This window comes from Dipodomys merriami, unplaced genomic scaffold (assembly GCF_024711535.1).
Source record: "Dipodomys merriami isolate MVZ:Mamm:240054 unplaced genomic scaffold, mDipMer1.0.p SCAF_41, whole genome shotgun sequence".
Taxonomy (NCBI): Eukaryota; Metazoa; Chordata; class Mammalia; order Rodentia; family Heteromyidae; genus Dipodomys; species Dipodomys merriami.
In genome coordinates, this window is record NW_027205715.1 from 10,033,904 (window position 1) to 10,061,864 (window position 27,961).

General features: G+C 52.1%; 1 protein-coding gene across 1 annotated transcript; it reads left to right on the forward strand.

Moving 5' to 3' along the window:
- Positions 1–82: 82 nt before the first annotated feature.
- Positions 83–27,946, forward strand: Bean1 (brain expressed associated with NEDD4 1). The gene is made up of 5 exons (XM_069992287.1): positions 83–151; positions 474–789; positions 20,737–21,000; positions 24,146–24,305; positions 25,907–27,946. The coding sequence occupies exons 1-5, from the start codon at positions 83–85 to the stop codon at positions 26,244–26,246; spliced, it is 1,149 nt and encodes a 382-aa protein (XP_069848388.1). The 3' UTR covers positions 26,247–27,946.
- Positions 27,947–27,961: the final 15 nt, after the last annotated feature.

The window sequence follows — 27,961 nt, forward strand, 5'->3', positions numbered from 1 at the left end:
CTCAGAGGGAAGGTAACAGCCTAGGTGATGTCCTCCCTCCCAGAAGTCATCATCTGGCAACTAGGGGCAGCGGATGGCAGCAATGGCCAATGGCCACTCTGTCACCCTGTGCCAGCCCCAAAGGCCAGCCTCGCCTCTGTCCGACCAGTCTGTCAGTCCTTCCATAACACGTGGTTGCTCCACCTTTCTCCGCACGTGTCCGTGTGTCTGTCCGGCTGGAGGGCCGGCCTCACGGGCATCTCTCGCCGCCCTGCCCCGCCTGCCTGCCGCTGTGTGGGTGTCGGTGCGCAGAGGGGCGCGGCTCGGCCCGCCCCCCGCCCCCCGCCCCCGCGTCCCCCGCGTCCCCCGCCCCGCAGGAATGACCTGGGCCACGGCGCAGCGGTGCTGAGGCCCCGGAGCCCCCGCCACTGCCTCCCTCCCCCCGGGCCTCCCCTCCCCGAGAGCGGGTGACGGTGGCGTAAGCGGAGGCGCAGGGACGCGGGCGCCCGGGCGGGGCTGCGGCAGGGCAGGGCAGGGCCGAGGCTGGGTCCCGGGAAGCCGCCGTGGCCTCCCCGGCCAGGATCGCGGGTGACAGGCCAGCTGGGCTCCGCCGGGCCCCGCCTCGCCGGCCCGCCCCGCCCCGCCCCTCGCGCCCCCCGCGACGCCCGCGCGAGCGGAGCCCCAGCGCCGTGGCATCCGAGCGGGACCCGGAGCGGGAGCGGGAGCCGGAGCCGGAGCGGGAACCGGAGCTGGAGCCGAAGCTGGAGCCAGCATTGCAGCGCACGGGGCGGAGCGCGGCAGCCAAGCCGAGTAAGGGGGCGGCGCTGGGGAGCGGGCGGAGGGGTCCCTGCCGGGGGCGCGCTGGGGAGGGCGTGGAGGGGGCCCCCGCCTGGGCGAGCTGGGGAGGGCGTGGAGGGGGTCCCCGCCTGGGCGAGCTGGGGAGGGCGTGGAGGGGGTCCCCGCCTGGGCGCGCTGGGGAGATCATGGAGGAGGTCCCTGCCTTGGCGTCCTGGGGAGGGCGTGGAGGGGGGTCCCCTCCGGGGTCGCGCTGGGGAGGGCGTGGAGGGGGGTCTCCGCCGGGAGCGCGCTGAGTGGGCCAACGCTTGGTGTGTAGAGGGACCCCCAAGAATGCTGCAGACCTCCGCACCCCAGGTCAGGCCCCCCTAGCCGGCACTCAGGCTGACCCCTGACCACGCCCGGGCCGCAGGAAAGGGAGGGTCTCCCTGGATGACCAGCATGGACCCGCTGCGGGGGTTGGGGGGGCTGTGCTGTCGGGTTTGGGGGACACCTGAGCAATCCACACAACTGAGTCAAACTAGAGCGCACTCTTGACCGAGGTGGGAGAGAAAGGAGACTGGGGTTTTGTGAATTTTAAACTTGGACCTTCCTCCCATCCCCTTGAGCCAGGAAGTTTGAGCCGTTGACAGAGGGGTCACCCGGGGCCATAGCCCTGCCCCGCTGTCCTGCCTCAGTACCAAGGAGAGAGGGAGGGAATTTCCCCCCTGGCCTTCTCCCCCTTTGGAGAGACTTTCTTGTGCACTCTAAGGACTTGAGGCTGAGTCCCACAGGGCTGCGCCGGCTGGCAGCACTGCGGTGGCTCCCAGACGCCTGGCCAAAGTGGACAGGGTCCTCCCGGCCCCACACGGCTCTTCCTCTCTCTCCTTCCAGCTGTGTGATCCTGAGGACAGTGTACAGTGGCGACCTAAGGCTGCCCACCATCCAGTGCCAGCATAGGTAGCCAGGCCCCACGCTGGGAGCAGAGCCGGTGGTCACAAATGACAGGTGTGAGAAGCGGGTTCCAAGTGGTCCTTGGTTTCAATCCACGCTGGCGCATTGGCATCTGCCGAAAGGATGTCCCTTGTACTATCACCTCCGACATCCAGACGGCCCTACCATGCCTCTGTTTCCCTCTCTGAAGTAGTTATCAGGGTTCTGTTAGGAGGTTCAGGGACTTTGAACAATCTTGACTGACTTCCTAGTTAGCGGTTAAGACACTTCATCTCTCTGTGCCTCAGTTTCCCCACCGGAAACAAGGAAGGTGAATCAGGAGGATTGAACAGCATGATTCTCCTGGGGTCCCCAGCCAGTCCTCACCTACATTTGGGCACAAGTGTCACTTTGGGGGTATCCACTGTGGGTAGATGCTGAGTTTTCCTGAAGTGAGGGGCAGAAGGCACGAAGCTCCCCCATCCTCTCCTAGGATTGAAGTCTAATTTTCTCCTCAGGAACACCCCATTCTCAGGCACTTCCTAGGAGTTCTTTGCCTATACCAGCCTCTCCTCCTAGGTTAGGGTACTTGACCAATAGGGGTGCTCATTGACTGTGTCCTTGACTGATGGCTGCTGCCCCCAGGCAGAAGCAGCCCCCGTGTATTGTGCACTGGGTACAAAGCAATTCTCACACCTCCCTCCACTTTGTGCCATGGAGGTAGAAGGAGGATCGCTTTCCCTGGAGAGCAATCAGGCTGTCAGGTGGCTTGGCCATGCCACTGGTAACAGAAAAACAACAGTGAGAGCAGCCACCGAGGCTAGGAAGCTGCCCAGCATGCTGAGGGCCCAGCCATGGCAACTTGCTGATACGATGTGTCCATCTAGGCAATTAGGTCATTACCCACCCTCTGTGATGAACTAAGGAAGTGGAGCTGGCTAGAGGTCACAGCTTGTCCCCAGGAATGGATCTGCTCTAGTCTTTGTGGCTGGTATCTCAGATAGAACCCCAGCTCAAGGTGGTACACAGAATCCCATAGCTGGAAAGAAAGCAAAGGACACCCATGGAGTCCCTGGCCACCTAGCTGCCAAGAGCAGGAGATGAAATCTAAAACCATTTGTATTGGTTGTCAAGTGGGGACCTGGTACAGCAAATAGAATGTCTGCACCCTCCACACCTACACAAAATCTCCCTCTCTCTCCTCCTTCCCCCATAACCCTCACCCACTCACCCAGTAGGGTTTGCTCCCCTACACCTCCCTCAATTGCCACCCCTCATCTTCTCCAAGGAATTCATCAGATAGTAATTCACTATGTGTCTAGTGGCGCACTTGGTATTTGGGACACAGCCCGTAGGCCCTGCTCTGTCTGCATTATGACCATACACTGGGCAACATTTTCTCTTTAACTTCTGGCAACAGCTATCTGATGTACCTGCAATAGGGTGGGAGCTATGGGAGTCCCAGGATCCTAGAATTGCTCCCACTGTGTCTGTGGGAAGACTCAGGCTTAGAAAGATTGAGTGCATCTATCTCAACTTAAATATCTCTGTGACCCATGGGAATATGAGTTTGTGAAATTGTCATTTGCACATTGTAACTTGGGTGACATGTAATTCATTATCAAGATGATTTTTCCGTGGAAATCTTCAAACCATTTATGTCTGAGTAGAGTAAAAGAGTATATTCATTTTCTGTGAGCCATAAAAGTTTTACACTTCCAGTTGTTTTTCTTTGGTGGGGGAGAAGGGTAGGCTGGCCGTATTGGGACTTGAACTCAGGACCTTGTACTTGATAGACACATACTCTACCACTTGGGCCATGTTCCACCCCCCCCCCAGTAATTTTTTTCCCTGTCCAAACAACAAACTTATTTAGTCAAATTGATTTAAAAGGGCAATCTCCTGTTCATTAATTACCTAGGCCTCTCTCTCTTTCGCTGCCATCACCTCTCCTATTCCATTGCTCTGAGGCAGAAATGTCTGTGTCTCTGTGGGTTCTCTGAACCCCAAACCGGGCTTCTCTCCACACCTGGTCAAAACCTGCTTCCTTGATTGCAGACAGACTGGTGGATAGGAAATCAAGCTTCATAGTTTATTCAGGCTATAGTGGTGGGGCGGAAGGCTGATCCCATAAGGAGCTACTGCAGGGAAATTAAGGTAACCTCTAGGCCCACCTTGTCCATCCCAGCATACTACACATGGGGCCAGAGGTTGCATAGAGACAGAAGGCCTCCTGCTGCTGAGATCCCCATTCTGACACCTCTAGCGGGTGACCCAGTCACCTGTTGGCAAACCTCAAGGCCTCCTGCCCACCTCCGTGCCACTGTTTGCTGGTCCTTCCCCTTCTATGCTCTGGGCTCCCTACATTCTACACTGAACCACACCACAAACCTGGTACCGTGTACCTAAGGAATGGAGGGTGTCCCCAGCTGGGTCTCAGCCTCGAATATAGAGCACCCTGTGACCAGAGAAAGGTTTCCGTTGCTTGGGACTCCACCTGTAGCCCTCCAGGGTTAGCCTTTGCCTGGGGAAGGTGAATAAAACCCTTTCAAGATAGTCTAGGGGCCAAACCCTGTGAGATGCATATAGTCCCTGAGCATGTCCTACATGGCAGGCATGGTGCTGCTAGAACCTTCTACACCCACAGCCTACACTTCAATCTCTACCATGTCCCAGTCACCTGAGCAGACACACTCATCCTCACTACTTTTCCCCCCCCTCTAATCCATCTGTCCCTCAGTATGACCCATGCACTTTGCTGCCCAGGACCTTTGCCCTGTCTGCTGCTTCTGCCTGGCTTACCTGCTACCTTCCCACCAAGGTTTTCCACAGTCATTCTGTGTACCTAATGCATTCCTCACCTGCACACCTGCCCCTGCAATGTTCCTTAAAGAACTCTCCCACTGCCATGGTATGATACATTGTATGCCACCGTCCAAGTTCACCTGACTGTTCTAGCCCCAGCAGTCAAGGCCTGGTATATAAGGGACTTTTGACACCTAGAAGTATAGTCATCTACTCCCACCCCTAACGTCCTGAAACCCCTTCAGCTTCTCTCTCCATCTCTGGCTCAGCCTCTGTGCCTTCCTGCTTCCTTTGACCTGTGTGGCTCCACCCTGAGCCCCAGGAGACCTTCCAGAAGGGATAAAAGCTTGCCACGTGGCCGGCCATCCTGCTCCAATGGTCCCCAAAGCCCAGCTGGGAAAGGAAGCTCACTACCTCACCAGGTCCCATCATTCTTCTGTGGTGCTGTCTGTAAAATGAGGGTTTCATTAGAAGACCCAGGGAGCTGACAGCATGTGACAGAAGTCAGGCAGGGATTGCGTACGTGAGTGAACGTGAGTGAACATGACTGAGTCTCTTCACACGGCCAAGCCCCTCCCCTCCCCTCTTCTGTGTGTTGTTCTCCAACCGGAGCAGGAATCTCCCAGGTCTCATTCTGTGGGTCTGATCTCTGCCACGGGCTCCAGAGTGGAGGTATTCCAGGAGCCAGGAAAGGAGGGGAATGGAGGTAACAAGGACTTGCAGTACACCATTCAGCTACTTCAAACCTGGAGTGCTGGCCGCCCACCCTCCCTCATACTCCCAGCCAGACAATCCAGTCAGAGATGAGTCACAAGCCTCAGAGCAAGCTGGGAGCAGCGACCTCCGTGTGGGCCCTCCCCATTCCCAGGCAGCCTGCTCTGGGTCTCTGTGTGCCAGGCCTTCTTATTGGCTCGCCTATGGTCCCATGGTGGTGGGGGGCGGGGGGACTTGTCCTCTTGGATAACTACCTCCAGCTCCTTTATCTCATGGAGTCTAACCATACTGCCTCCCTCCCCCAGCTCCCCCTGCAAGCAAAGAGGCCACCAAGCCATGATTTTCCTGTGGGCTGAAATCCATCTTCAAGTGGGCAGGGAGAGGAGGAAGTGGACTTTGAACTTGAAAATCTACTTCTGTTTTAGGGGTCTCATGTCTCCTCAGGGATAGGTGTTACAGGGTCTTGGTAAATGAATCAGGGGATGTTGGGGTCGGGGGTGGGGGAGCTTCTGGGAGACGGCAGCCAGAGGATGTATAAAGGACTGACTATGTTGCATGAGGCAAGGAGCGGAGTATTGTAGGTCCCATTGTCACTATGGTGATAAGATGTCTGGGGAGATGCTTGGCTCTTCACAGGATCTCCTTAACATCATTCACAAGCATCTTCTGCTCATCCTCATATATTAGAATCAGGCCAAGACTGACTGAGTCCCACAGTCCCACATTCCTGGGTACTATTGAAAGCTCCCTCTATATCCCGCCAGGAGTCCTCATTTAGAATAATTTAGGACCAGGGCTGGTCTGGAAGTGGCTTTATGTTGTGGAAGAATCCTCAGTAGGATCCTTCTCTCCATGGCTCAAGGTAATTCTCATGAAGCCATCGCTTGAGTTGGGTGTTGATGGCTGTATAGGAGTTTACCAGGTGGAGGAAGGAATGGTATACTAAGGGCAAGGCCTGGAAGTATGAGAGGTCCACTGTACCAGGAAGTGGTTCAGCCAGAACACCAGGGGCAGCAGATCTCGGTGGCATGTTCCTGGCAGGAATGGAGGGGCATTGTGGGTAACAGAGACCCTCCCACTCAGCTCTTCCTTCATCTCTTCTCTGTGACCTTGAACACGTTGTCACCTGTATTCCCTATTTGCAAAGCAGGAGTGATCTCCCTCCTCCCCAAAGGGCCCATTGCAGTGGCTTATCTAGCACGTTGGAAGTGTTGGGTTAACATGCCTTTCGGAGTCTCAGCCTTCATCCTGGGACCATTGAAAGGAAAGGGGGGAGGGACAGGGGAGGTGTGGGAGGGCAGGACTTGAGGGCAGCCCCTGCAGTCACAGTGGATGGTCTACACCCATCACCGGCTGGCATCAGGTGTCTGGCTAGACATCCATCCCTTAGACACCTGCTGTGCCAGTTTACTAGAGAAGTAGGGAAAACCTCAGGATGGTGGAGGTTGGGGTAAGAAACCAGGTCCATTTTCCTGAGGGTACTGGGGAGCTACAGAAGGCTTCAACAAGAGAGCGATGTCATGTCATCCATTTTGCCTTGAAAAGGAAGAGCTTGCTAGGTGCCAGTGGCTCATACCTCCAACCCTAGCTACCCAAGAAGCTGAGATCTGTGGATCATGGTTCGAAGCCAGGCCAGGCAGAAAGTCTGTGAGACTTTTATCTCCAGTTAACCACTAGAAAACCAGAAGTGCCACTGTGGCTCAAGTGGTAAAGCACTGGCCTTGAGCTGAAGAGCTCAGGGTCAGCGCCCAGGCCCAGAGTTCAAGCCCCACGACTAACCACAGAGAGAGAGAGAGAGAGAGAGAGAGAGAGAGAGAGAGAGAGAGATCTGTGGACGCAACAGGAGAGGTGAATTTTCAGCCCACCTGTGTCCCCCATGCCTAGACACACATGTGTACATATGCACACGCAGCACACACCAGCACATCCATGCAATACATACATGCCTGTATGTATTTTCAGAACGTAAGAATCCTGGCATTGGGGTTCTTCTTGGTTGGGAAGTCACAGTTCCCCAGTGGTTCCTGTAAGATCCACCTGTTACCCTTGCATCCCAGGTCAGAGATTGCCCCTCTGTTTCCATGGAGACTGAGAATGGATGGCAGGCCAGCCACAGGGGTTCCCTGGCTTAGGGAAGGCTGAGGTAGCTGCAAGGAGCCACCTAGAGAAGGGTCTCAGGCCTGGTGCCTGCCTCCTACTGGGGGGGGGGGGGGCGGGGCAGAGCGGGCACCTCTGAAGCTCCCTTCTGCCGGCCAGGGGCTTGTTATCAGAACCCGTGCTCCCCAAGCACACTGTGTGCTCTTGTCCTGCTTTCTGTGCCAGATGCCTGGCTCTGAGAGGTAAATTGCTTGGCCCACAGTCCCTGCCAGGAAGTGGCTGAGTTGACATTAGCGCTCAGAAATCAGACTTCCAAGCAAGACTCCCCAAAGAGAGGCCTCTCTGATTCATTTGTTCAGTAGAAAAGCCAATTAGTCAATGCTGTTTGCTTGGCCGATGGGCTCCATCAAAACACAGGATCTGCATGGTGGAGAAAAATAGATCTAAATAAAAAGCCTCTAAGCCAGGCACTCTGGTGGCTCAGGGCTGTAATCCTAGCTACTCAGGAGGCTAAGCCCTGAGGATCATGGTTCAAAGCCAGCTCAGTCAGGAAAGTTTTCCAATTAACCACCAAAAACAAACAAACAAAAAACCTTAAGTAGTAGCTTGAGTCTTGAGTGAAAAAAAAGTGCTTACATCCTGAGTTCAAGCCCCATGGCCAGCACTCGCATAATAAAAAGAGTGCCTAAGAGAAACCAAGATGGGGGCCTGGGGACCTGACTCTTACAGACACGTTCTGTCCACAGTATTATCTCGTGATCGGAGAAGCCAGCGGTCTCATGAGATCCAGGCGGACAGGCCATGCTGCTGCCCTGTGATCTCTGTATCTGCCCCTCATCCCAGATCCTGCCCAGCCACCCCTCCTCCCCAAAGTGTAGCATGGTTTCTGAGAACCATGTGCCTCTCCCTAAGAAGTAAGAACACATCACCCTTCTACTCTTTCAGCCTCGTGTCTCCCAGGGACACACAAGACCGACCAGCTTCTGAGCTGTACTTCGTGAAAATATTTTCTCCATTGCAAATGCATGTTGAAGCAATTTGGCAGTTCCTGGCTGCCCTAGCTATCCAGGTATATGGAGGAAATGCAGGTGGGGAGAGGGGAGAGGGGAAAGAGGCATCTCCCTTCCACAGATCTTTGTTTCTCAGTGGGTGACTTAACTTGTTAAGTGCCTTCTAAAGGGTGTGCTGGCTGACTGTGTGAGTTCTGGAGTCAAATAGACCTAGACTCTAGTCCTTTGCTGTATGACCCTGGGCAAACAACATGATCTCTCTGAGCATCCTCCTCTTCAACTTTATATATATATATATATATATATATATAGTAAAGATACCATGCAGGCACTGTTCACAATAGCTAGAATCTGGAAACAACCCAGATGCCCCATCACAGATGAATGGATCCAAAAATTGTGGTATCTATACACAATGGAATATTATGCAGCCATTAGAAATGACAAAATAATGGCATTTGCAAGGAAATGGATGGAGCTAGAAGGAATCATGTTGAGCAAGGTAAGCCAAGAGCAAAGAGACAAACAGTACATGGTCTCCCTGATAAGTGGATGCTAAATCCAAAATGTTAGGTGATACGACAAAATTAACAGGACTTAAGAAACAAAGAACTCCCACTCATCTGGTCGAACCACTACTAAATATCCCCATGCTGCTGATCACATGTATGGTGTATATGTATAAACCATTATATATTATAGACTGTGATAGACAGTTTGCTCCAGGAAAGTTAGAATGAACTTGTGACTTTAAATGAGCATCATTATTCCACAATACTGTGAAATTCGGGAAATTATGTAATCACTTAATCACAATTAAAAAAAAAAAGAACCTCGGGGAAGGTAGGGAGGGAAGGGATGGTAGGGGGAAAACAATGGAGGGGGTAACAATGGTCAATAGGAAGTGTACTCATTACCTTGCTCATGTAACTGTAACCCTCTATATAGTATCTTTATAATAAAAAATTTTTTAAAAAGATACCATGCAGAGGGGTGACAGTTACATGAGTAAGGTAATGAGTACATTTCCTATCAAGCATTGTAACCCCCCTCCCTCCTCTTCAATTTGTTACATAATAAGCACAATGCCACAGAAGCTAGGTGTCCGAGATCATCTTACCAAAATCAGTGTGACCACCTAGCCCCCACCCTACCCTTCAGGTTGCAGTGTTCAGCTGTGGAATGAATACTCCTGGCATCTCTTGTTCAGGATCCAGGTCCATCCATAAGAGATGTCCTACCCCCTCTGCCCACCACTGGGACCCCAGCACCTACTCTGCTACATTGCACCCACACCTCTGAACTCTGTAGTCCAGGAGTCCCAGGGCCCAGGCTTCCAGGTCTCCTTCCTTTCCCCCCATCTCATTCCCCCGCTCCCATAGTTGGAGGCCTAGGACCTAAAGGCCCAGCCTGCAGAGCCAGTGGTGCCCATCACCTACCTGCTTGTGTGCGTCTCTGCAGGTGAGTGGAGGGGCCTTCCCCGGGAGAAGTCAGAGCTGTGCCTGTGGGCAGTTGGCTCCACTGTTCTGCTCTAAGGATTATATGACCTTCAAACGCCCTTGCCCCTGTAAGTCTCTTCCTCATCCATCTACCTCTCCAGCCCACCTGCAGCCCAGCCTGGGGAAGGGGTTGTGGGAATGGCTGGAGGAGAGCCAGGTGTCTGATGAGGGGATACGCTTCCAGGAAGCGGGGACCATGCCCATCCTGTTCCCGGGGAGCCCCAGGCCCTGCTTGGTACATGGCACCTAGTGGGTACTCGGGAAATGTTGCCTGGATGAGGAACGTAGGTAAAGCAGGTGCCTCGTGGGCATTCCATTTGGGGTTTCCACAGCCCTAACCCTTGCCAGTTTAGAAGAGCAGCCAGACAAGTCCCCTGCAGGAAAAAGCAGCCCCCCAAAGTTCCCCACACAAGACTTCACTGCTAGGAGCCAGAGCTCACAAGATCTGGAAAGTGAATGAGTCACAGCATTAGGAGCCATGGGAGAGTGGTAGGGAAAGTGGGGCCACCACCCATTACCGGAAGCAGATCTGTCATTTCCTGTGGACAATGCGGGGAGTGGAATCACCCACCGGCCTCTCAGGATTTGGGCAGACATCATGAGTCAAGACAGGCTGGTCCCGCACCGGCCAAGCCCCAGCCGCATCTCTCCTCCAGACATTTCAGCTCATCCCTGTCCATCATAAAGAAAACCCCAGCATCCTTCATATTGTCCCCACATGGGGCAGAGGGGAAGACTGGGGCAGAGGAAGGCCTTGATTCAGGAAAGCCAGAGGGCTTTGGGGCCAAGCTACTGCAAGAAGAAAGAGGGTGCTCGGCTTGCAAGGTCTGTGAGCCGTTTTCCAGCCTTCAGAAGAAGGCTGCCTGGTTTCTTGGGGGGGGGAAACTGAAGGCAGGGAGCCATCTCCATCTGGCCCCTGCTGGGAAGGACAGCCCGGGACTCCCTGGAGACCCGGGCTCCAAAAACAGATGCTTCACAACGTTGTCTCGTCACCCAACAGACAACAGCTCCATGGAGCTCCCTATGAGGTGGGGAGGAGGGGAGGGTGGCTTCCCTTCCTCTGGCCTCTGGGGACAGATGGGGGAGGAGGAGATTGAGGTCCCGGGGGAGATGGAACCTGTAGCAGATTGAAACAGAGAAGGGGAAGGTGACATCCTGTGATTCTCAGAGAAGTCAGGAAGAGCCTCTGTCTGCTTGAGCTCATGATGGCTGCTCACAGACAAGTGGGTACTGCCGCCTGGCAGAGCCCCTGGGTGCCCTGAGGCTCCCTCAGCGTTGGTGTGATGTGGTATGCAATGCCTGGCACAGACACCTGCCAGCTGCGTGATCTGGAACAAGCTGCTAGTAGAAATCCCAATTGCCCCACTTACAACTTGGAAACAGTAATACCACCCTCTGGTTGAGTGCTCGGATTTCACAGGCCACAGGGAGTTGTCTAACCCAGCTCTGCAAACATACTCCAGAGACTTGAAACACTGCCCCCATGGCCACTGTCTCTCTACACAACTCAGAATTACCCAAGTCTTTCATGATTAGGAGAAGAAAACAGAGAGGATGGGGACTGTGACAAAAGACCTGGAGAATCAGCTTATCTGGAGGAAAAGTTTAAGTCTCAGCTCGCTGTTTCAGAAGCTTTAGCCTCTCCCTCTGTGGGCCAATGGCAAGGTAGAACATCATGGTAGGAAGCCTGGTGGAGAAAGACCTATTCATGGCAGCCATGAACTGAAAGAGAAGAAGCTGCTTGAGTCTCAATATACCCTTCAAGGACAACCCCCCCCCACCATGACCTAAAGCGCTACCCCAAGGCTCCACCTATTAAAGGTTCCACCACCTCCCAATGTGTTCTAGGTTAGGAGCCTAACACATGGGCCTTTAGGAAACATTCATCAAACAAAGTATCGCAGGCTGGATCCTATGGTTACCTGCTTGCTCCCTGTGTAAGCTATCTGTGCAGACTTGGGGAGTGAGAGCAAGAAGTTTCATGAACTTTTTCTTCCAGATCTCAGTCTCCTGAGTAGTTAGGATTACAGGTGTGAGCCACCAGTGCCTGGCCTATTATTCTTGTGAGCGAGTGGGATGGTCAGTGGTATCTGCTATACTAATCCACTGGCACATCTACCAAGCAGAAAATCTAATTATCTGAAACAACAGGACTCAACTGCCCAGACAGTGTCATTTATAGCTGAATGTGTATATTGAGAAACCTGTAGTGTGTTCTTTGCCTTCATTTAAGATATCAATTATATCAAGCCTAAAAACAGTGGCTTAAATAGTATAAGCATGAGACAGACGAAAGTTTTCATCTGATGAAGAAATGCTTGCGCTCTGTGTGTGTGTGTGTGTGTGTGTGTGTGTGTGTGTGTGTGTGCATGCGTGCGTGCGTGTGCCAGTCCTGGGGCTTGAACTCAGGGCCTGGCCACTGTCCCTGAGCTTTTCTGCTCAAGGCTAGTGCTCTACCACTTGAGCCACAGCTCTGTTTCCTGCCCAGGCTACTTTAAATCTCAACGGTCAGATCTCAGCTTCTGAATAGCTAGAATTATAGGCACGAACCATCAGCTCCCAGCTGTCATTTCCCTCTGACACTGGCTTTGGTACAGAGGAGAATGCAGAAGCATACCACACAGACTGAAGGAGGGCTGGCACTTCAGTTTAATCCTGTCACCAAGAATTTGATACTTCAACTGCATGTATGGCTGCACATGACAGTAAAACTGCAATAGAGGTCCTAAACAGGCACTGATAGTGTATGTGGTCATCAGGGACATTTTGAGTCAGGCATAAGAGGCTCATGACTGTAATCCTAGTTACTCAGGAGGCTCAGATCCTCAGATCCTGAGAACTGTGGTTTGAAACCAGACCAGCCAGAAAAGTCCACAAGACTCTGTCTCCAATGAACTAGCAAAAAAAAATCAAGGCTGGAGACATGGCTCAAATGATAGAGTCCCGTTTGAGCAAGAAAGCCGAATAAGTGTGAGACCCCTGAGGAACCCTCTGCGATGAAGCCACTGTATGGGCACACACACACACACACACACACAGAGGAGTTGGGCAAATAGTGCACATTTCCTGCCAGCTGCTTCTAAGATTTGCATCTCTCTAACTGCAAAGGAATCCAGCAAAGAACAAACCTATTAGAGAGAAAATAAAGAGGTGGACGCCTCCATGGTAGTGGAAAGAAGGCCTTGTTTGTGTCTCTGGATCTATTAGCCAGTTCCAAGCACCTACATCAACAAACACCTCCACATTCTCCAGATTGCCAAATCTCAGTGTATCTGGAAATTCGTCTTTCAAAAGCATTCCGCTCTCTCTAGCTATGGCCTTGACCCTGCTCACAACTCAGTCTCTGGGCAGTCCAGCAGCTCCCCACTTGCCTACACCACCTGCTCCCATGTCTCATCCAAACTCTCACCAAAGTTCTTCATTTCAATGTAGTCCAACTTAGCCTTTTTTTTTTTCCAGTTGTGGTGTTTGAACTCTGGGCCTGGGCGCTGTCCTCAGCTCTTCAGCTCTAGGCAAGCACTCTACCACTTGAGCCACAGCACCTCTTCCGGTTTTGTAGTAGTTTATTAGAGATGAATCTCATGGATTTTCCTGCCCAGACTGGTTTTGAACTGTGATCCTCAGATCTCAGCCTCCTGAATACCTAGAATTACAGCTGTGAGCCACTGGCACCTGGCACCATTTTTTTTTTTTTTTTTTAGTGAGAACCTTTGGAATCCTGCTTAAGGAATTGAAGGTCAAGAATCTTAAATACAGATGGGGCTTTGATTTTTATTGTTGATTTGTTTGCTTGAACTGTGATGGTGATTTAATAGCTTTATCCAGATTTTAGAATTAAGTTTATGGAGTGCCTGTGTAACTTATATAAACTATCTCACTTAACCCACAGAAACACTCTGCGAGACTACTCCTCTATTGTTGAGATGAGGAAACTTAGATACACAAATGTTAGTGATCCTAGCCAATGTCTCTGAGCCAGGCACTAAGCATTTACCACCTTCAGGGGCATCCTTTGGAACAGTCATGCAACTCCAACAGCAAATAATGTCATGGCAATCTGCACAAACCCCTAATGTAGGAGTTTGAGTCAGGTTCAATCCTTCAGATTTCATTCACACAGCTACTCTGCGAGTTGTCTATGTTGGATGATGCTAACACCAAATTGTCGAGGAAAGACTGGTTTATTTGCCATTTCTAAGCATCCTGGGGCCAAAGCAAAGAAGATCAATGGTATGATTCTCATGGTCTATACAGAGAAAGGAGTTCTTTGGGGAAATAGTTAACATGGAGTCCCAATCTCAGACAAAAAAATGTTGCTGCTTCTTACATTGGTCCCCTTGGTGTGGGTTCTGAAGCACAGAACCACTGGAAAACAACACTAGGGACATTGCCCCAGCCATGGTGGCCAGAGAACACAGTTCTCAGCTGGAACAGCTTGTTCTGGAGACTGAGACCTGTGTACATGGACAGCACGTGGACAGCATGGCCCTCACCCAGTCCCTCAGGAGGAATAGCCAAGGATCGTTTGCAGCACTCAGGAATTTTAACATTTTCCACATCAATTATTCAGGAGCTTCCTGGAAAGTTCACATTAGAGTTAATGGTCAGTTTTCTGCACCATGACTTTGAGGCTTCTAATGCAAGCTGGGGTAGGAGCTAAGACCCTTCTGACCTATCGATGGGGCCAGACAACACTTTTCCCATCCCCAGCAACTGCTTCTCCTCCCATGACCCCTCCTCTTCATCACACAGACTGGTGTCACAGAACCCTGAGTTCTTCGTGAAGATGACCCAAGAGGCAACTCTTGGAGGTGATCAAGGAGAAGAGCATATAAAAGAGGTCAAGCCAATGGTGATTCTAAGAATTCAAGGGCTAAGTATGGTAGCTCATGCCTGTAGTCCCAGCTTATGCAGGAAGCACAGATAGGAAGATCATAGTCTATAGTAGTCCGGGTAAAAAGCATAAGGCTAGGGGCTGGGAAGGTGGCTCAGTGGTAGAGCGCTTGCCTTGCATGCATGAGGCCCTGGGTTCAATTCCTCAGCACCACATAAGCAGAAAAACTCAGCAGTGGTGCTGTGTTCAAGTGGTAGAGCGCTAGCCTTGAGCTGAAGAGCTGAGGAACAGCACCCAGGCCCAGAGTTCAAGCCCCATGACTGGCACAAAAAAAAAAAAAGCATAAGACTATATCTGAAAAATAACCAACAGCAAGTGGTAATCTACTACTCAGTTGGTACATGTGCCTGCTTAGCAAGCTCAAGGCCATGAGTTCAAACTCTGTTTCTGTTACCACAAAAGAAAGAAGGGGGAGAATGGCAGGTGGGAGTGGAGGAAGGAGAGAGGGATGAAGGAAAAGTACGTGAATTTGGTATGAGCTCTGTGTCTAATTTCATCACTGATGGTTTCTGCAATGTCAGCAGACTGACTCACCACTCCCCCTGCAGAATGAGGGAAAGCAGCGTGTGAAGCTATTCCAATGCATGAGTTTTTACAACCAATACACAAGTTTTTAATCACACCAGAGATAAAATCTTAGTGAATAAGGATGGAGGTGGTAAAGCCAAGGGATGTGGACATCAGAGGGATGCACAAGTTAATTGTACTGAGTTTATTTGAGCGGTGTGGCAGGATGTAGATGAATGATGTCTTGTTTCTTTAGAGGTCTGTTTCTTTAGATTTCTTGATGATGTCTTATTTCTTTAGAATTATGAAGGACCTGTGGATGGTCACATAACTTTTTCCAGTTCTATTTTAACACAGTGGTTGGAAACTTTCTATATGGCAGTGGAATGATCTCCTGCTAACTATGACATGTAAAAAACCATTGGAAGCAGAATTGCCCTGCTGAACTGGAACCAGAAAACCCTATGATGGCGCTCTCTCTCTCTCTCTCTCTCTCTCTCTCTCTCTCTCTCTCTCTCTCTCTCTCTCTCTCTCTCTCTCTCTCTCTCTCTCTCTCTCTCTCTCTCTCTCTCTCTCCTTCTCTCCCCCTCTCCCTCCCTCCCTCCCCAGGGCACCCATGTGAACCTCTTGATTTTCAATTGTAGAGAATTATCTCAATTGGATTAATCGTTGTGTTTCTATTTATGTGCATGGAGTAAGCATTTAGGGAGTATCAGCAAGTAATAGATGGGTGGATGGTTGGATGGATGGATGGATGGATGATGGGTGGATGGTTTGTTGGATGGATAGATGATGGGTGAATGTATGTATGTTAGGTAGTGCATGAATAGCTGGCTGGATGGCCCATATCTGAATTGAGGAATGATAGTAGGATGGGTGGATAAATGAATGGATGGATGAGGAGTGGGTAGATAGATGGATGGACAGTGGGCAGATAAATTAATGGATGGTGTGTATTTGGACAGATGGGTGCATTGTTGGATAGATGAATGGATGGTGGGTGGGTGTCTGGGTAAGTGGATGGATGGATGGCTAATGGATGATGGGTGATTGGTTGAATGGATGGGTGGGTTAGCTGAGTGCATTCGTGGTGGGTTGAACAATAGTGAGTGACTTTGCATTCCACGCCTCCTTTCCACCATAGTCTGTTCCACACCTAACATCACAAATGGGCTTTGAATGACATGGGTTGATGTCCTCTGGTGATGCATTCTCACATCAGGAAGAAATCTAAACACTAAGAAAACACCTCGTCCTTGCCCTGTGATCCAAACATACAGCTTCCTTCAAGGTGACATCCCGCAGTGTGCCCCCCTTTCCTGAATTCTTCTGAGGCCTCTCTGCCCGGTGTGTCTGTCCCTGCTCCTCCCCACCCTCCCCCCTCTGATCTTGTTCTGTGAATTCATCCTTCAGACCCAGCCTTTCCAGGTCCTCCTCTCTGAACCACTCCTGGCCCACCCAGCCCTCTGGCCTCCTCCCATCAGTCTCCTGGTGACATCCACCCCATGGATGGCTGAGGGGAAGATGGTGTCTGAGTCACGTTCTCTCCCCTGCCTGCATGGCCCCACCCTGCCAGCTTCTGCAGTAGAGACAGAGCCACCCTGCCGAGCCCAGGCTCGCCGGGAAAGTGGACCTGTGATAAATGTTTTTGGAATTTTTGTGACAGGAGCCATCCATCAGATCTGAGTCCCTGGCCCTCCCCCTTCTCCCTGTCCTCAGCATCTCTGGGAGAGTGGGCAAGATGACAGTCAAAAGATGTCGACTCAGCACCCCGGGGTCTCTGCACCTTCCCCGTATAATCATAGCTCGGGGCTGCAGAGAAACTGTTCTGCGCCCAGACCCAGTGCTCAGGAAGCCATCTTCACACTGCACTCAGCAAGGCCTGGCTAGCAAGAGGCTGCCTCCATTTCCCTGCCCTGACTTTCCCCTATGTTCCCTAGGTTGAGGCCAGCGCTGACCTCAGTCCCCTGGCCTCTCTTCTGGGTTTCCACCCCTGCCCCCACCCATCCCAGAACCATCCACCATCCTGGAGTGAGAACGGTTCACGAACAAAAGCCCCTTTTTCAGGTGAGTCCAGGGAGAGCAAAGACATGTCCAAGGTCAGCAAGTTGAGTGAGGAGCAGAACCAGAAATAGAACTCCCTACCCTGCACTCTTTCCCAGTTGTCTTTATGTTACTATAACAAAATTCTTGAAGCTTGCTCGTTTATGCACAAAAGGCCTGCTTCAAAGGCACAGGAGGATAATACCAGCCTTGGCGTATGGCATTGCATAGCAAGAGCGTCTTGGGGGAGTTACATGGCAAAGGAGGGATCAAGAGTCTGGGGAGGGGCTACATTTGCTCTTCTGTGGCAACCAACTCTTTAGGAACCAATCCATCCCCATGAGACCTAATTCACTCTGAGTCCTGCACTAATCCCTTCCAGGTAATTAGTGTTTCCAGGACCCAGTTACCTTCCATTAGAGCTCACCTCATAAAAGATCCATCACTTCTTAATACTGTTACATTGGGATTCAGGCTTCTAGCATATAAATCTTGTCCAAACCAGAACTTCACCACACGCACTGTGCTGTACAGCCGTATGAATTATCAGATGAGCCTTGAGTTCAAATCCCAGATCTGCCATAAGCTAGGAGGAGCTGGTATTCCAGCTCCCTAGCAATGGTCAGCTTGTCCATCTTGAATAAGCCCCCAGGTCATGGCTAGCTCTAACTGCCTACCAAAAGATGCAAAGTGTGGTCTGGAAGTGTACTTGCACGGATCCAAACACCTTGAACTCCCAGAGCCCATTGTCTAGCATCCACAGCTAGCATCTGAGTGTAGACATGGGGTGAGCTGAGCACACCAAGTGCTTCTATGAGGCTCCTTCCTTACCTGTTACCTGGGGATCCCATCCCAGGCAATCCAAGGATTAAATGACATAGAATAAGTGCATCTGTGCCAAGCACAGGACTCTGGAGACTGGACCTCTTGCTACCATATGCTGTTGGGTGCGACTTATCAGAGGAAAGCAGACATGGTGAAGTTTCCACTGAACCAGGGGTGGTTTTGGAGAAGCTGTTTAGCAAGGAAGTCCTGTATAAGGACAAATCTCCTCTGTCTTGGCAGTAGGAAAAGGGGACTGTCATCAAGTTATTTCTCGGCAGTCATATTTATCTTGCTGAGAAAATGGAGCCTGAGTTTGGAAACTGGAAGTGTTTCCCTCCTCATGTAAACCAGTGCCTCCTTCTACCCATTGTGGTGATCAGAAGGTTAACTTCCTAGGAGCAATGCGGGTGAAGGCCACCACTACCTGTCTGCAACTACAGGCACCGATGCCACTTCTTACCAAGAAGCAATGAACCTGCAATCTAGGCTGGAAGAGCAAGGCTCTCATCTCCCACCTCATGCTCAAGGTGACCCCACAGGCTGGCATGCTACAAAGAGCAGACATGCAACTCTCTCTCTCTCTCTCTCTCTCTCTCTCTCACACACACACACACACACACACACACACACACACACACACACACACACACCTAGGTTTGCAGTCATCATCTACTGATAATGGATCTCCAGTAGCACAAATCTTTTGACCAGGGTGTGAGTGGCCACTATATCCATAAAACACTTCAGCATCTGGGGCCATAAGAAAGGCAGTCTGGAGCCCCAGTGACAGCACAGTATCTGGACCCGGCCCATTGCTCTCAGTAGCATGGGCCACACACACTCTGATTCCTGCCCTTGGCTCTGAGCATGTCTCAGTAGCAACAGCATGGTAGATTGTGTCACACTGGATGAATGTGGCCAAAGGCTCCATTTCAGGGCCAGCTTCAAGCAGGTAAAGTCACTGCGTGGAGTGCCCTGTTAGAAAGGATGTTAAAGCTGCCTTCTGGGCCAAACAGGAAAGAGGATCGTGGTTGATTAGTAATGTCTGCTGCTAGCACAGATAGGAAATGGTGGTAGATACACTATAGATTCACTAGCCGAGGACTAGATTGTCCCTAAATTGAGGTCAAACAAAGCTGATTCTCTCCCCTAGAACAAAGAGATGGAGGGGAAGCTTACCTTTCATCTGAATCTTAAAAATGGAAAACACTCTTGCTTACAGTAGCTGACAGCCAATGAAATAAAAATGAGAAGCTGGTACTTCATCCAAAACTCAAGCTGTCAGGGCTGGGAAGGTGGCTCAGTGGTAGAGCACTTGCCTTGCATGCATGAGGTCCTGGGTTCAATTCCTCAGCACCCATAAGAAAAAAAAAGCCGGAAATGGCACTGTGGCTCAAGTGGTAGAGTGCTAGCCTTGAGCTGAAGAGCTGAGGGGCAGCGCCCAGGCTCAGAGTTCAGGCCCACGACCGGACCCAAAATAAAACAAAACAAAACTCAAGCTGTCATAGCCAGAGAGAGAGAGAGAGAGAGAGAGAGAGAGAGAGAGAGACCAGATACCGTATTCCTGCCTAACAGTAAAACAACCACAGAGCCAACCCAGTCCACTGGAATCCAGTCATGCAACACACATTTAATAAACACTTATTATTTAGCCTAGCACTTGCCCAGGGTTGAGCAAGTCAGGGCAAAGAGCTAAAAATCTAGTGAGGTGGGCAGAGAGCCTTGCAAAAACAAAAAACAAAGAACCATAATATGACACAATGCACAAGTAAAGAGGCAGATGTTCAGAAATGGTAAGAGATGCCGTTTGAAGAAAGCACATGGTTTGCCACGGTGTATACTGGGGTAAGATCAACAAGGACCACTTCTCTCCATTAGCTTTGCATTACTATGGTGAGATGGCTGAGACTATTAACTTTGCTGTGTTTGTTTTTCAGTGGTACCAGGGTTTGAACTCAGAGCCTTGCACTTAGTAGGCAAGTGCTCTACTGCTTGTACCACAGTTCCTTGTTCCTTCAGGTTGCTGTTCAAATGGACTTTGTGTCTTTGCCTAGCCACCCTCCGATCATGATCTTCTTCCCTATGCCTCCCATGTAGCTGGGAACACAGACAGAGAGCACTCAGCCAGGCTGGTTTGTTGAGATGGGGTCCTAACCCTCTAACATATCTAGGTCATTTGTGTAGCCCACAGGATTGGTCCTTATACTCTTGCCCCTCTGTGAACCTTTTGCCCCTTCCCAACACCTTGGTAAAATCATGTTGACCTTTCAACCTGATGTCTTGGTGAAGTTGAGTCCTTGTCTAATGTGAAGAGTCTTCAGGCTACAGCTCTGCCATTAAAGTGTTGTGTGACCTTGGCCAACCCCATGATCTTCTCTATTCTCCCTCCTCCTGTCTGTGAGGTAGCTGGGCCCCTCGGGCAGAGGCTTCAGGGGAGAGGAAGGCCAGTCCGCTCACACTTCCAAAAGCACCCGATGCAAGGAGCGGGGCCTGTTCTCCTGGACCCTGCAGGTACAGCCAGGATAGAACCCATGGGCCAGGCTCCAGGCCGTCCTCCATGTATTCACGATCAGTGAGGGGAGGGCGGGGAGGAGGAAGAAACGAGGCAGGCCCAGCTCAGTGTCCTGTCTTTCTCTCCCTCTCTCTGTGTCCACAGTAGCACGATACAACCACACCAGCTATTTCTACCCCACGTTCTCAGACAGCTCGGAGCACAGCCATCTGCTCGTGTCCCCGGTGCTCGTGGCCAGTGCTGTCATCGGTGTGGTCATTACCCTCTCCTGCATCACCATCATCGTGGGCAGCATCCGTAGGGACAGGCAGGCCCGGCTCCAGCGCCACCACCACCACCACCATCGGCGCCGCCACCACCATCACCGCCACCGCCGGCGTCGACACCGGGAATACGAGCCCGGCTACGGTGAGCTGAGCCCCAGACTCCCACCATACACTCTCTAGACCCAGGAGGCATCAAGGAGGTGGCAGCCCCGGATGTAGGTAGAGCGGGGAGGGAAGGAGGTGTGAGGAAAGACGTCCTAGAGGTCTATGGTTCCGGAAGAGCTCACAGATGCCCACCACAATGTCCTTCAAGGTAATGCAGTTCCTGTGGTCCACCAAGAGAGGGACACAGAAAGAGGCTAAGGCCAAAGGAAGAGTGTAGCTTACTGCTGAGTTGTACACCCAAGCTATTGGTCCAGGCTGCACCAATGCTGTCCCAACTGGTACCTGGAGGGAAGGAGGGAGAGTGGGAGGGAGGGAGGGAGGGAAGAAAGGAAGGAAGAAGGAGAAAAGGAAGGGATGGATGAGAGACAGAAGAATGGATGGATAGTTGGAGGAATGAATGGATGGATGAATGGATGATGGACAGAGGGATGAATGAACAGTCAAATGGATGGCTGGGTGGATAATGGTTGGATGGATGGACAGAGGGATGGATGGATGATTAAGTGGATGGATGGCAGACAGATGGATAGATGGATGGATGGACAGAGGGATAGATGGATTTTTGGATGGATGGATGGTTAAGTGGGTAGGATTACTGGGGTGAGTGGAGAACAGAGAGACAGACAGGAAGTTAGAGGTCCAGTGAGAGGAGCAAACAGGTAAGAACACAGATGAGTGAGTACATGAACGATGGCATGAATGCGCAGTGAATAAATCCACCCCTGAGAGCCTGCTACGTACGTGTGAGATGACTGACGTCAGAGTCTCTTGGTTTTGAGACATCATTAAGCGAGTCTGGGGATCAGTCCCAGGCATGTTTACATGTCCCCCAAATGCATTTTTTAGCAGTATATGGCCTCCCAATTCTCTCTCATTCCCAGCAGAGACCCATTGTCTAAAAGCAGCAGGAAGGAAGTCAGACAATTTCACAGGCTGGAGAAAACCAGGCTCCTCCCCACACAGCCTTCACTGGGGGTGCTGGGGTCCAGAAGCCGAGCCATCTTCCAGATATGGAGAAGAAAGCGCCGCTGAGAGTCAGTCCGAGGAGGGTGCATGCTGCAGATGATAGGAGCCCCAGGGAGCCCTCCAGTGCAGGAGGAGGCTGGGGAAAGGAAGGAGTCAAGGGTCACTTAAATAGATTGACCTGACCACCAGGGGGCCTCCTTTCCCTCCCCTAGAGTACCCTGATGATCAGCAGGCCTGAGAAAGGCTCTCCGCTTCCATGGAGCTCAGTGGTTAGGCAGGAGCCATCTTTCGGCCATTGGAGCTAGTGGACAACCAGAGGCCTGGCGGTGATGCAAATGGTGAGGTGTCCACTGGCTCCTGGACCTCTTGTGTATCATCTCATTGTATGAAGTCCTCATCCTGGGCCTCCTAGGGTGGCTCCTAATGAGCGCCACTCAGCATATGTGATAGGGTTCGTTTATCTTGTAAGCCAGGACAATATAAAGGAGTAAATAAGGGGCATGAGCCATGCTGTCCAAGCAGAGCCACCCACAAATAACGTGCATGTTTGGAATGCTTTCCTTTGAGAGTTTTCTCCATGTCACCATATATAACACTAGAATTAGATCTGCAGATGAGGCTTCGTGTCTGGATTTTTCCACTCCCAAGAGGGGGAGAAAAGGAGACTAAGGAGACAGGAAGTCTCTGGAGTTGTACAGGCTGCAGGAATTCCACCTGAAAACTTTACTTGGCATGTGACACTGAGCCCTAGCTTCTTAGCCTATAGAATGGGCTCAATGCCAAGCTCCACCCCAAAGGGGAGGAGTCGCATCTAAACTATTGAGGAGTTGGGGAGGTCTCAGGAATACCTATCTATCATAAACCGGGAGGTAGAGTTGCTTAGAAGACCAGGCAGCAGAGGTTATACCTGTAATTTCAGCTATGCAGGAGTTTGAGATCTCAGGGTAGTGGTTCAAAAGCTAGCCTGGGTACCAATGAACCATCTAAAAGCCAGAAATAGAGGTGTGGCTCAAGTAGTAGAGCAGAATCAAGAGCACAAAGCCCTGAATTCAAGCACCAGGAAGAAAAGAAAGAGAGAAAGAAAAATAATATTGTGTGGTCAGGTGCTGGATAAGCACAGTTCCCTATGTTTGTTTGTTTTCTTTTTAGTCAGTTGTGGGGCTTGAACTCTGGGCCTGGGTGCTGTCCCTCAGCTCTTCAGCTCAAGTCTAGCACTCTTACTGCCTGAGCCACAGTGCCACTTCTGATTTTCTGGTAGTTTATTGGAGATAAGAGTCTCACAGACTTTGCTGCCCAAGCTGGCTTTGAACCGTGATCCTCAGATCTCAGCCTTCTGAGTTGCTAGGATTACAGGCGTGAAGCCAGCAGCACCTGGCAGTTCCCTATATTTCTTAGTTGGTGCACTTTTCAGAGCCGTTAGTGTGCTGATGTATGCTGGTGTGTGTGTGTGTGTGTGTGTGTGTGTGTGTGTGTGTGTGTGTGTGTGTGTGTGTGTGTGTGTGTGTGTACTCACCAACAACATAAGAAAGAGTAGTACATGGAGTCACCAGCAGCCGCCTGTCCCCCAGTATACCCAATGGGAATGGTGTGTGGTTGGAGCAGCAATGGGGAAACTTGATCCTAGAGACTCCAGAGGCTCTGCCCTAACCAGCATCTCCCTGACTTTCACTTCCAGAGCTAATGGCACAGCTTAAGGCTCCTAAGGTTCTCCCACATCTTCATTTTTTTTCTTTCTCCTCTCCTTCTCTGACTCCAGTGTCCTGTTCCCTCCCTCCCTTCTTCCCCAGCCAATCCTCCATGGACTCAACTCCAGCAGCACCTCCTCCAGGAAGCCGGCCCTTTCTTCAAGCCTGTCTCTTCTCCCCAGCCCCCAGCTCCACCCCTCAGTACAGGGCTGTCCCTGAACAGACTGCCCTCCACCAGGGGAGCCCCTAAGCCAGGGCCATCCCTGCTTCCACCCTATCACCCACACCCTACCCCCAGCACAACAAAGGTGCTCCAACTCTGGGGACTTGGCTAGGGACATAGACAGCTATGCATGCAAAGGGGGTGGCCAGCTGGGGACATCAGAGTCCTGGTGGTCTCAGATAGACCCAGGAGGAGAGACACTCAGCCCTGGACTGAGGCCCCTGTGGCTGCTGCTCTGTTCCCTGCAGTGTCAGACGGACATACTGGACATACGCACAGCCGCTCCAGCCGAAGGATGCACTATACCTGCAGCCCTGCCGAAGACTGGCCCCCACCCTTGGACATCAGTTCAGATGGGGATGTGGATGCCACGGTGCTCAGAGAGCTGTACCCAGACTCTCCCCCAGGGTAAGGGGGCTGTGAGGGGCGGGGCTGTGAGGGGCAGGGCTCTGGACACCAAAGCACCTCTTGGGAATAGCAGCAGTCCCTACCCCCCCCCAACACTCTCCCCTCCCCGCCCCCGCAAAGATTGAAAGGCCTCAGTGAGCATGTCAGCTCTCCTGACAAAGCAGGTCCTCCTGAAGCTGGATGAGATTTAGTGGGTGTCACCAGAACCCACCAACAGAGGCAAGCAGAGCTCCTTCCGGCTGTTGGAGAAGGATCAGAAAGCCTTGCAGTTTGGAGGGTGATCCCACGGCAGCATCGTGGGCCTCCGGGGTAGGGGGTAAGGGGTAGAACAGTTCAATGCCTCCTTCAGGAGAAAAGTCTGCCGTGCTTGTGTGCAACATCAGGAGCCCGTCCCCGTCCCCAAGACCAGGCCACCTCAGCTGCAGGTGTCACAAGCCCCTGTGGCCTGGCAGGCCTCATGGTGGCAGTGAAGGAGGTGATGTGTCTCCAGTTAGCCCAAAGCAAGATGAAACCCCCCAGCCTGGCCCTCTATTTGAGATGAACCAAGTTCTCAGCCAGAACTCCATCTCCCAGCACCCCCTCCTCCCCACCCTCCGGCCAGCCCCACTTCCTACCCACCTCAATTTTTGATGGAAGCAGCTCCTGTGGGCCCTGTCCTGGAATAGAGTTTTATAGGGCTTAGGGGGGGCTCTGTGAGGCCCGGTTCCTGGTCCCTGCCACCTAGCTGGACACACACACACACACACACACACACACACACACACACACACACACACACACACACACCGGCCAAGGTAGCTGAGCTCCCTGGGAGACAGAGGGTGCTCAGATCCTCCAGGCTTTGCTCTGAGCCACACCCCCGTATCATCAATACCTTCTTCCCAAGAAATCCAGTCCTGAACCTGGAGGAGCAGCTATGTGAACTGCTCCTGTGGGTGGGGCAGGGGGAATGGGGGATGGCCAGGAGGCTTTCTGGAAACTAGGTCCTTGCTCTGGGGGTGGAGCACCCAAGTCCCAGCTCCTTGGTCTGGAAGCATCTCAAACTACCACTTTGGGACAGAAGTCACTGTGTCCAGCTTGCACTTGGGGCCATTAGGCCCTGTTCAAGGGTGAGGGACTTTTCTCAGGGAGCCCGGGAGCCCTCTGCTCCCATCACTCGCAGGTATACTGCCCATCATCACTTCTTCACCTGGACAAGTGTCTCCCCCTCCCCCTCCCGCTCCTCCCCCTCCCCCACCAGGGGCAGCTGCAGAGGCGGTGGTGCTTCTTAACCCATACCCATGGCTCAGTGGGGCCTGAGGCCCTGAGACCCCTTCCTGAATCTCAGCGACAGCTGTACCCATGACTCCCACCCACAGCTGGGCATCGCCCTACATGATAGCCTCCCGGACAGGTGCAGAGATCTGCTTAGGGCCCCAAGGAGCAGAGTCAGGCCCAGAACCTAGAGCCCAGGTACCCTCCAAGTACCCTCCTCCAGGGAGTGGGGTCTCCCTGGAGCTCCCAGGAGGCCTATGGTGGGTGGGCAGCGCATCCCTGTGGCGAGGGGAGCGACACTCTAAGAGCGACACCACTAAGAGCGTGGACTCCTCTTTTTTTTGTAGCTACGAGGAGTGTGTGGGGCCGGGGGCCACTCAGCTCTATGTTCCCACGGATGCACCCCCACCCTACTCGCTGACCGACTCCTGCCCTACACTCAATGGTGCCCCCGACTCAGGCAGCGGCCACAGCCACAGCCAACACCAGCAGGAGCAGAGGACCCGGGGCCAGGGCGGCCTCTACGCTGTCTCCATGGACACACTGCCACCTTATGAGGTTGTGTGTGGAGCCCGCTCCCCATCGGACCTGCTGCCGCTGCCAGGATCAGAACCAGGGCCAAGGAACTCACCGGGGTGGCCCACCCCACGCTGGACCCCAGCTTCCAGCCCAGAAAGGGCTGTGTGAATGAGCCACACACAGACACACGATTCTACACGGGCACACCCTGACCAGCCCCCCACGTGTGGTTGTGTGTGCACCTAGGCCACCCACCCACAAAACTACCTGCCGAGGGTTCAAATCCATTCAGATGAAGCAGGCCCCACCTCCTGTTCCCAGCCTGGTGGCTGTGACTCCATCCATGGGAGAAGAAGGGGAGCATCGAAGCTGAAAACCCAGTTTTTTCTTCGTTTCGCAGGCTTCACTAGGGGGACTACACCCCAGTTCTCTGTCTCCTCCAGACACTTCTTGGCCAGCCCTTTGTCCTTTGCCCTTGCCCCACACTTTGTCCTCTGCCGTGTGCTGTGCCTGTCTTTCACCTCTAGGGCAGAAGAGACACTCTTTGCACTCCACTCTGCCACTTCCGGGGGGCAGAGCACAGGTCTGGGGGCTCAGGCATGATGTGGAGGTCCCTCACAACCCACCCCAACTCAACACCCTCAGTGTGGAGGTGCTAGGGGATGATCTCAGCAACCCACCCCGAGCTAGAGAGGCTGGAGCAGGCCCTGGGTGTACAGGGGTGTGCCCCAGGACTGATGGCTTCAAAGAAGGTAAAACCACCATCTCTGTCTGGGTAGCCTGGCCACAGTGCTGCCCAGGAGTGCCCATGCCAAATAAGGGCCTGTCACTCCATCAACGCCTCCCCAAGCCAGACAGCCTGAGCACGAATGGCTGGGTGGCAGCTCATAGATGTGAACTCAGTCGAAATACAGGGGTCAACAGCTTCATCAAAACCAACTTGATAGCCACCCGGGTGCCTGTCATCCTAGCTACTCAGGAGGCTGAGATCTGAGGATCACAGTTCAAAGCCAGCCTGGGAAGGAACATCTATGAGACTCTTATCTCCAGTTAATCAACAGAAAACCAGAAGTGGTGCTGTGGCTCAAAGTGGTAAAGTGCTAGCCTTGAGCACTGTGTCAGTGTCCAGGCTCTGAGTTCAAGCCCCAGGCCCAACAAAAACAAAAAATCCACCTTGGCACCACCAGAGGACCAGTGTCTCAACCTTGCTGCCGGGTCTCGCTACAGGATTTACAAGGCCAGCCTGGTTCTGGAAAGGTTCAGATTTGACCTCTGAACTCCAGCAATCAACATCCAAAACCACATAGGGATCAGGGGTGATCCCTGAGGACCTGGCCTGCCTGCCGATGGTGGTGGCTGAGCATCTTTAGAACGCCCCCAGCCAGCATCTGCCCCCAGCAGGGAGCAGGGTGTCTGGCTTCCCTCCACCCCTTCCTAAGCAGTAGATGCCCCCCCACATCCATCTTCCTCCCTCACTTCAATTCCTCTAATGAAGGGCTAAGATAATTCTGTAATCCCTTTCTTAAGCAAAGGGGTGGTGAGGAAGGAGAGCTTCAGTATTCTTTTCTGAAGAAATAGCCCTTCTTCCAGTACAGAGCTGAACCCAGAGGTTCTGTAGCATCCTGTGTGAAGCATCCTGGACCTTGTTTACAAGCAGCTCTGCCCACCTTTATGGTCTACTGCTTTCCAGGCAAAAATACCTGTCTGTTACACTGTAGTAGATAGCCTTTCAAATGAGACTCTTAAGAAACAGCCTGTTTTCAGGACTCCCTGCCTACATCAGTGTCAGAACCCAACAGCTTTTCTTGTTCCTGGACTCCTGGAAGCTGAATAAGCAATGATGTATCTTTTCTGTGTCTAAAATAAATATATCCTATCTAAAA

Bases quoted from the DNA above. Each gene is read 5' to 3' on its own strand.
- Bean1 (XM_069992287.1), top strand. From the start codon at position 83: ATGGCCAATGGCCACTCTGTCACCCTGTGCCAGCCCCAAAGGCCAGCC. The intron at 152-473 runs GTCAGTCCTTCC...GCGGAGGCGCAG, and splicing joins CGCCTCTGTCCGACCAGTCT to GGACGCGGGCGCCCGGGCGG. The intron at 24,306-25,906 runs GTAAGGGGGCTG...TTTTTTTTGTAG, and splicing joins TACCCAGACTCTCCCCCAGG to CTACGAGGAGTGTGTGGGGC.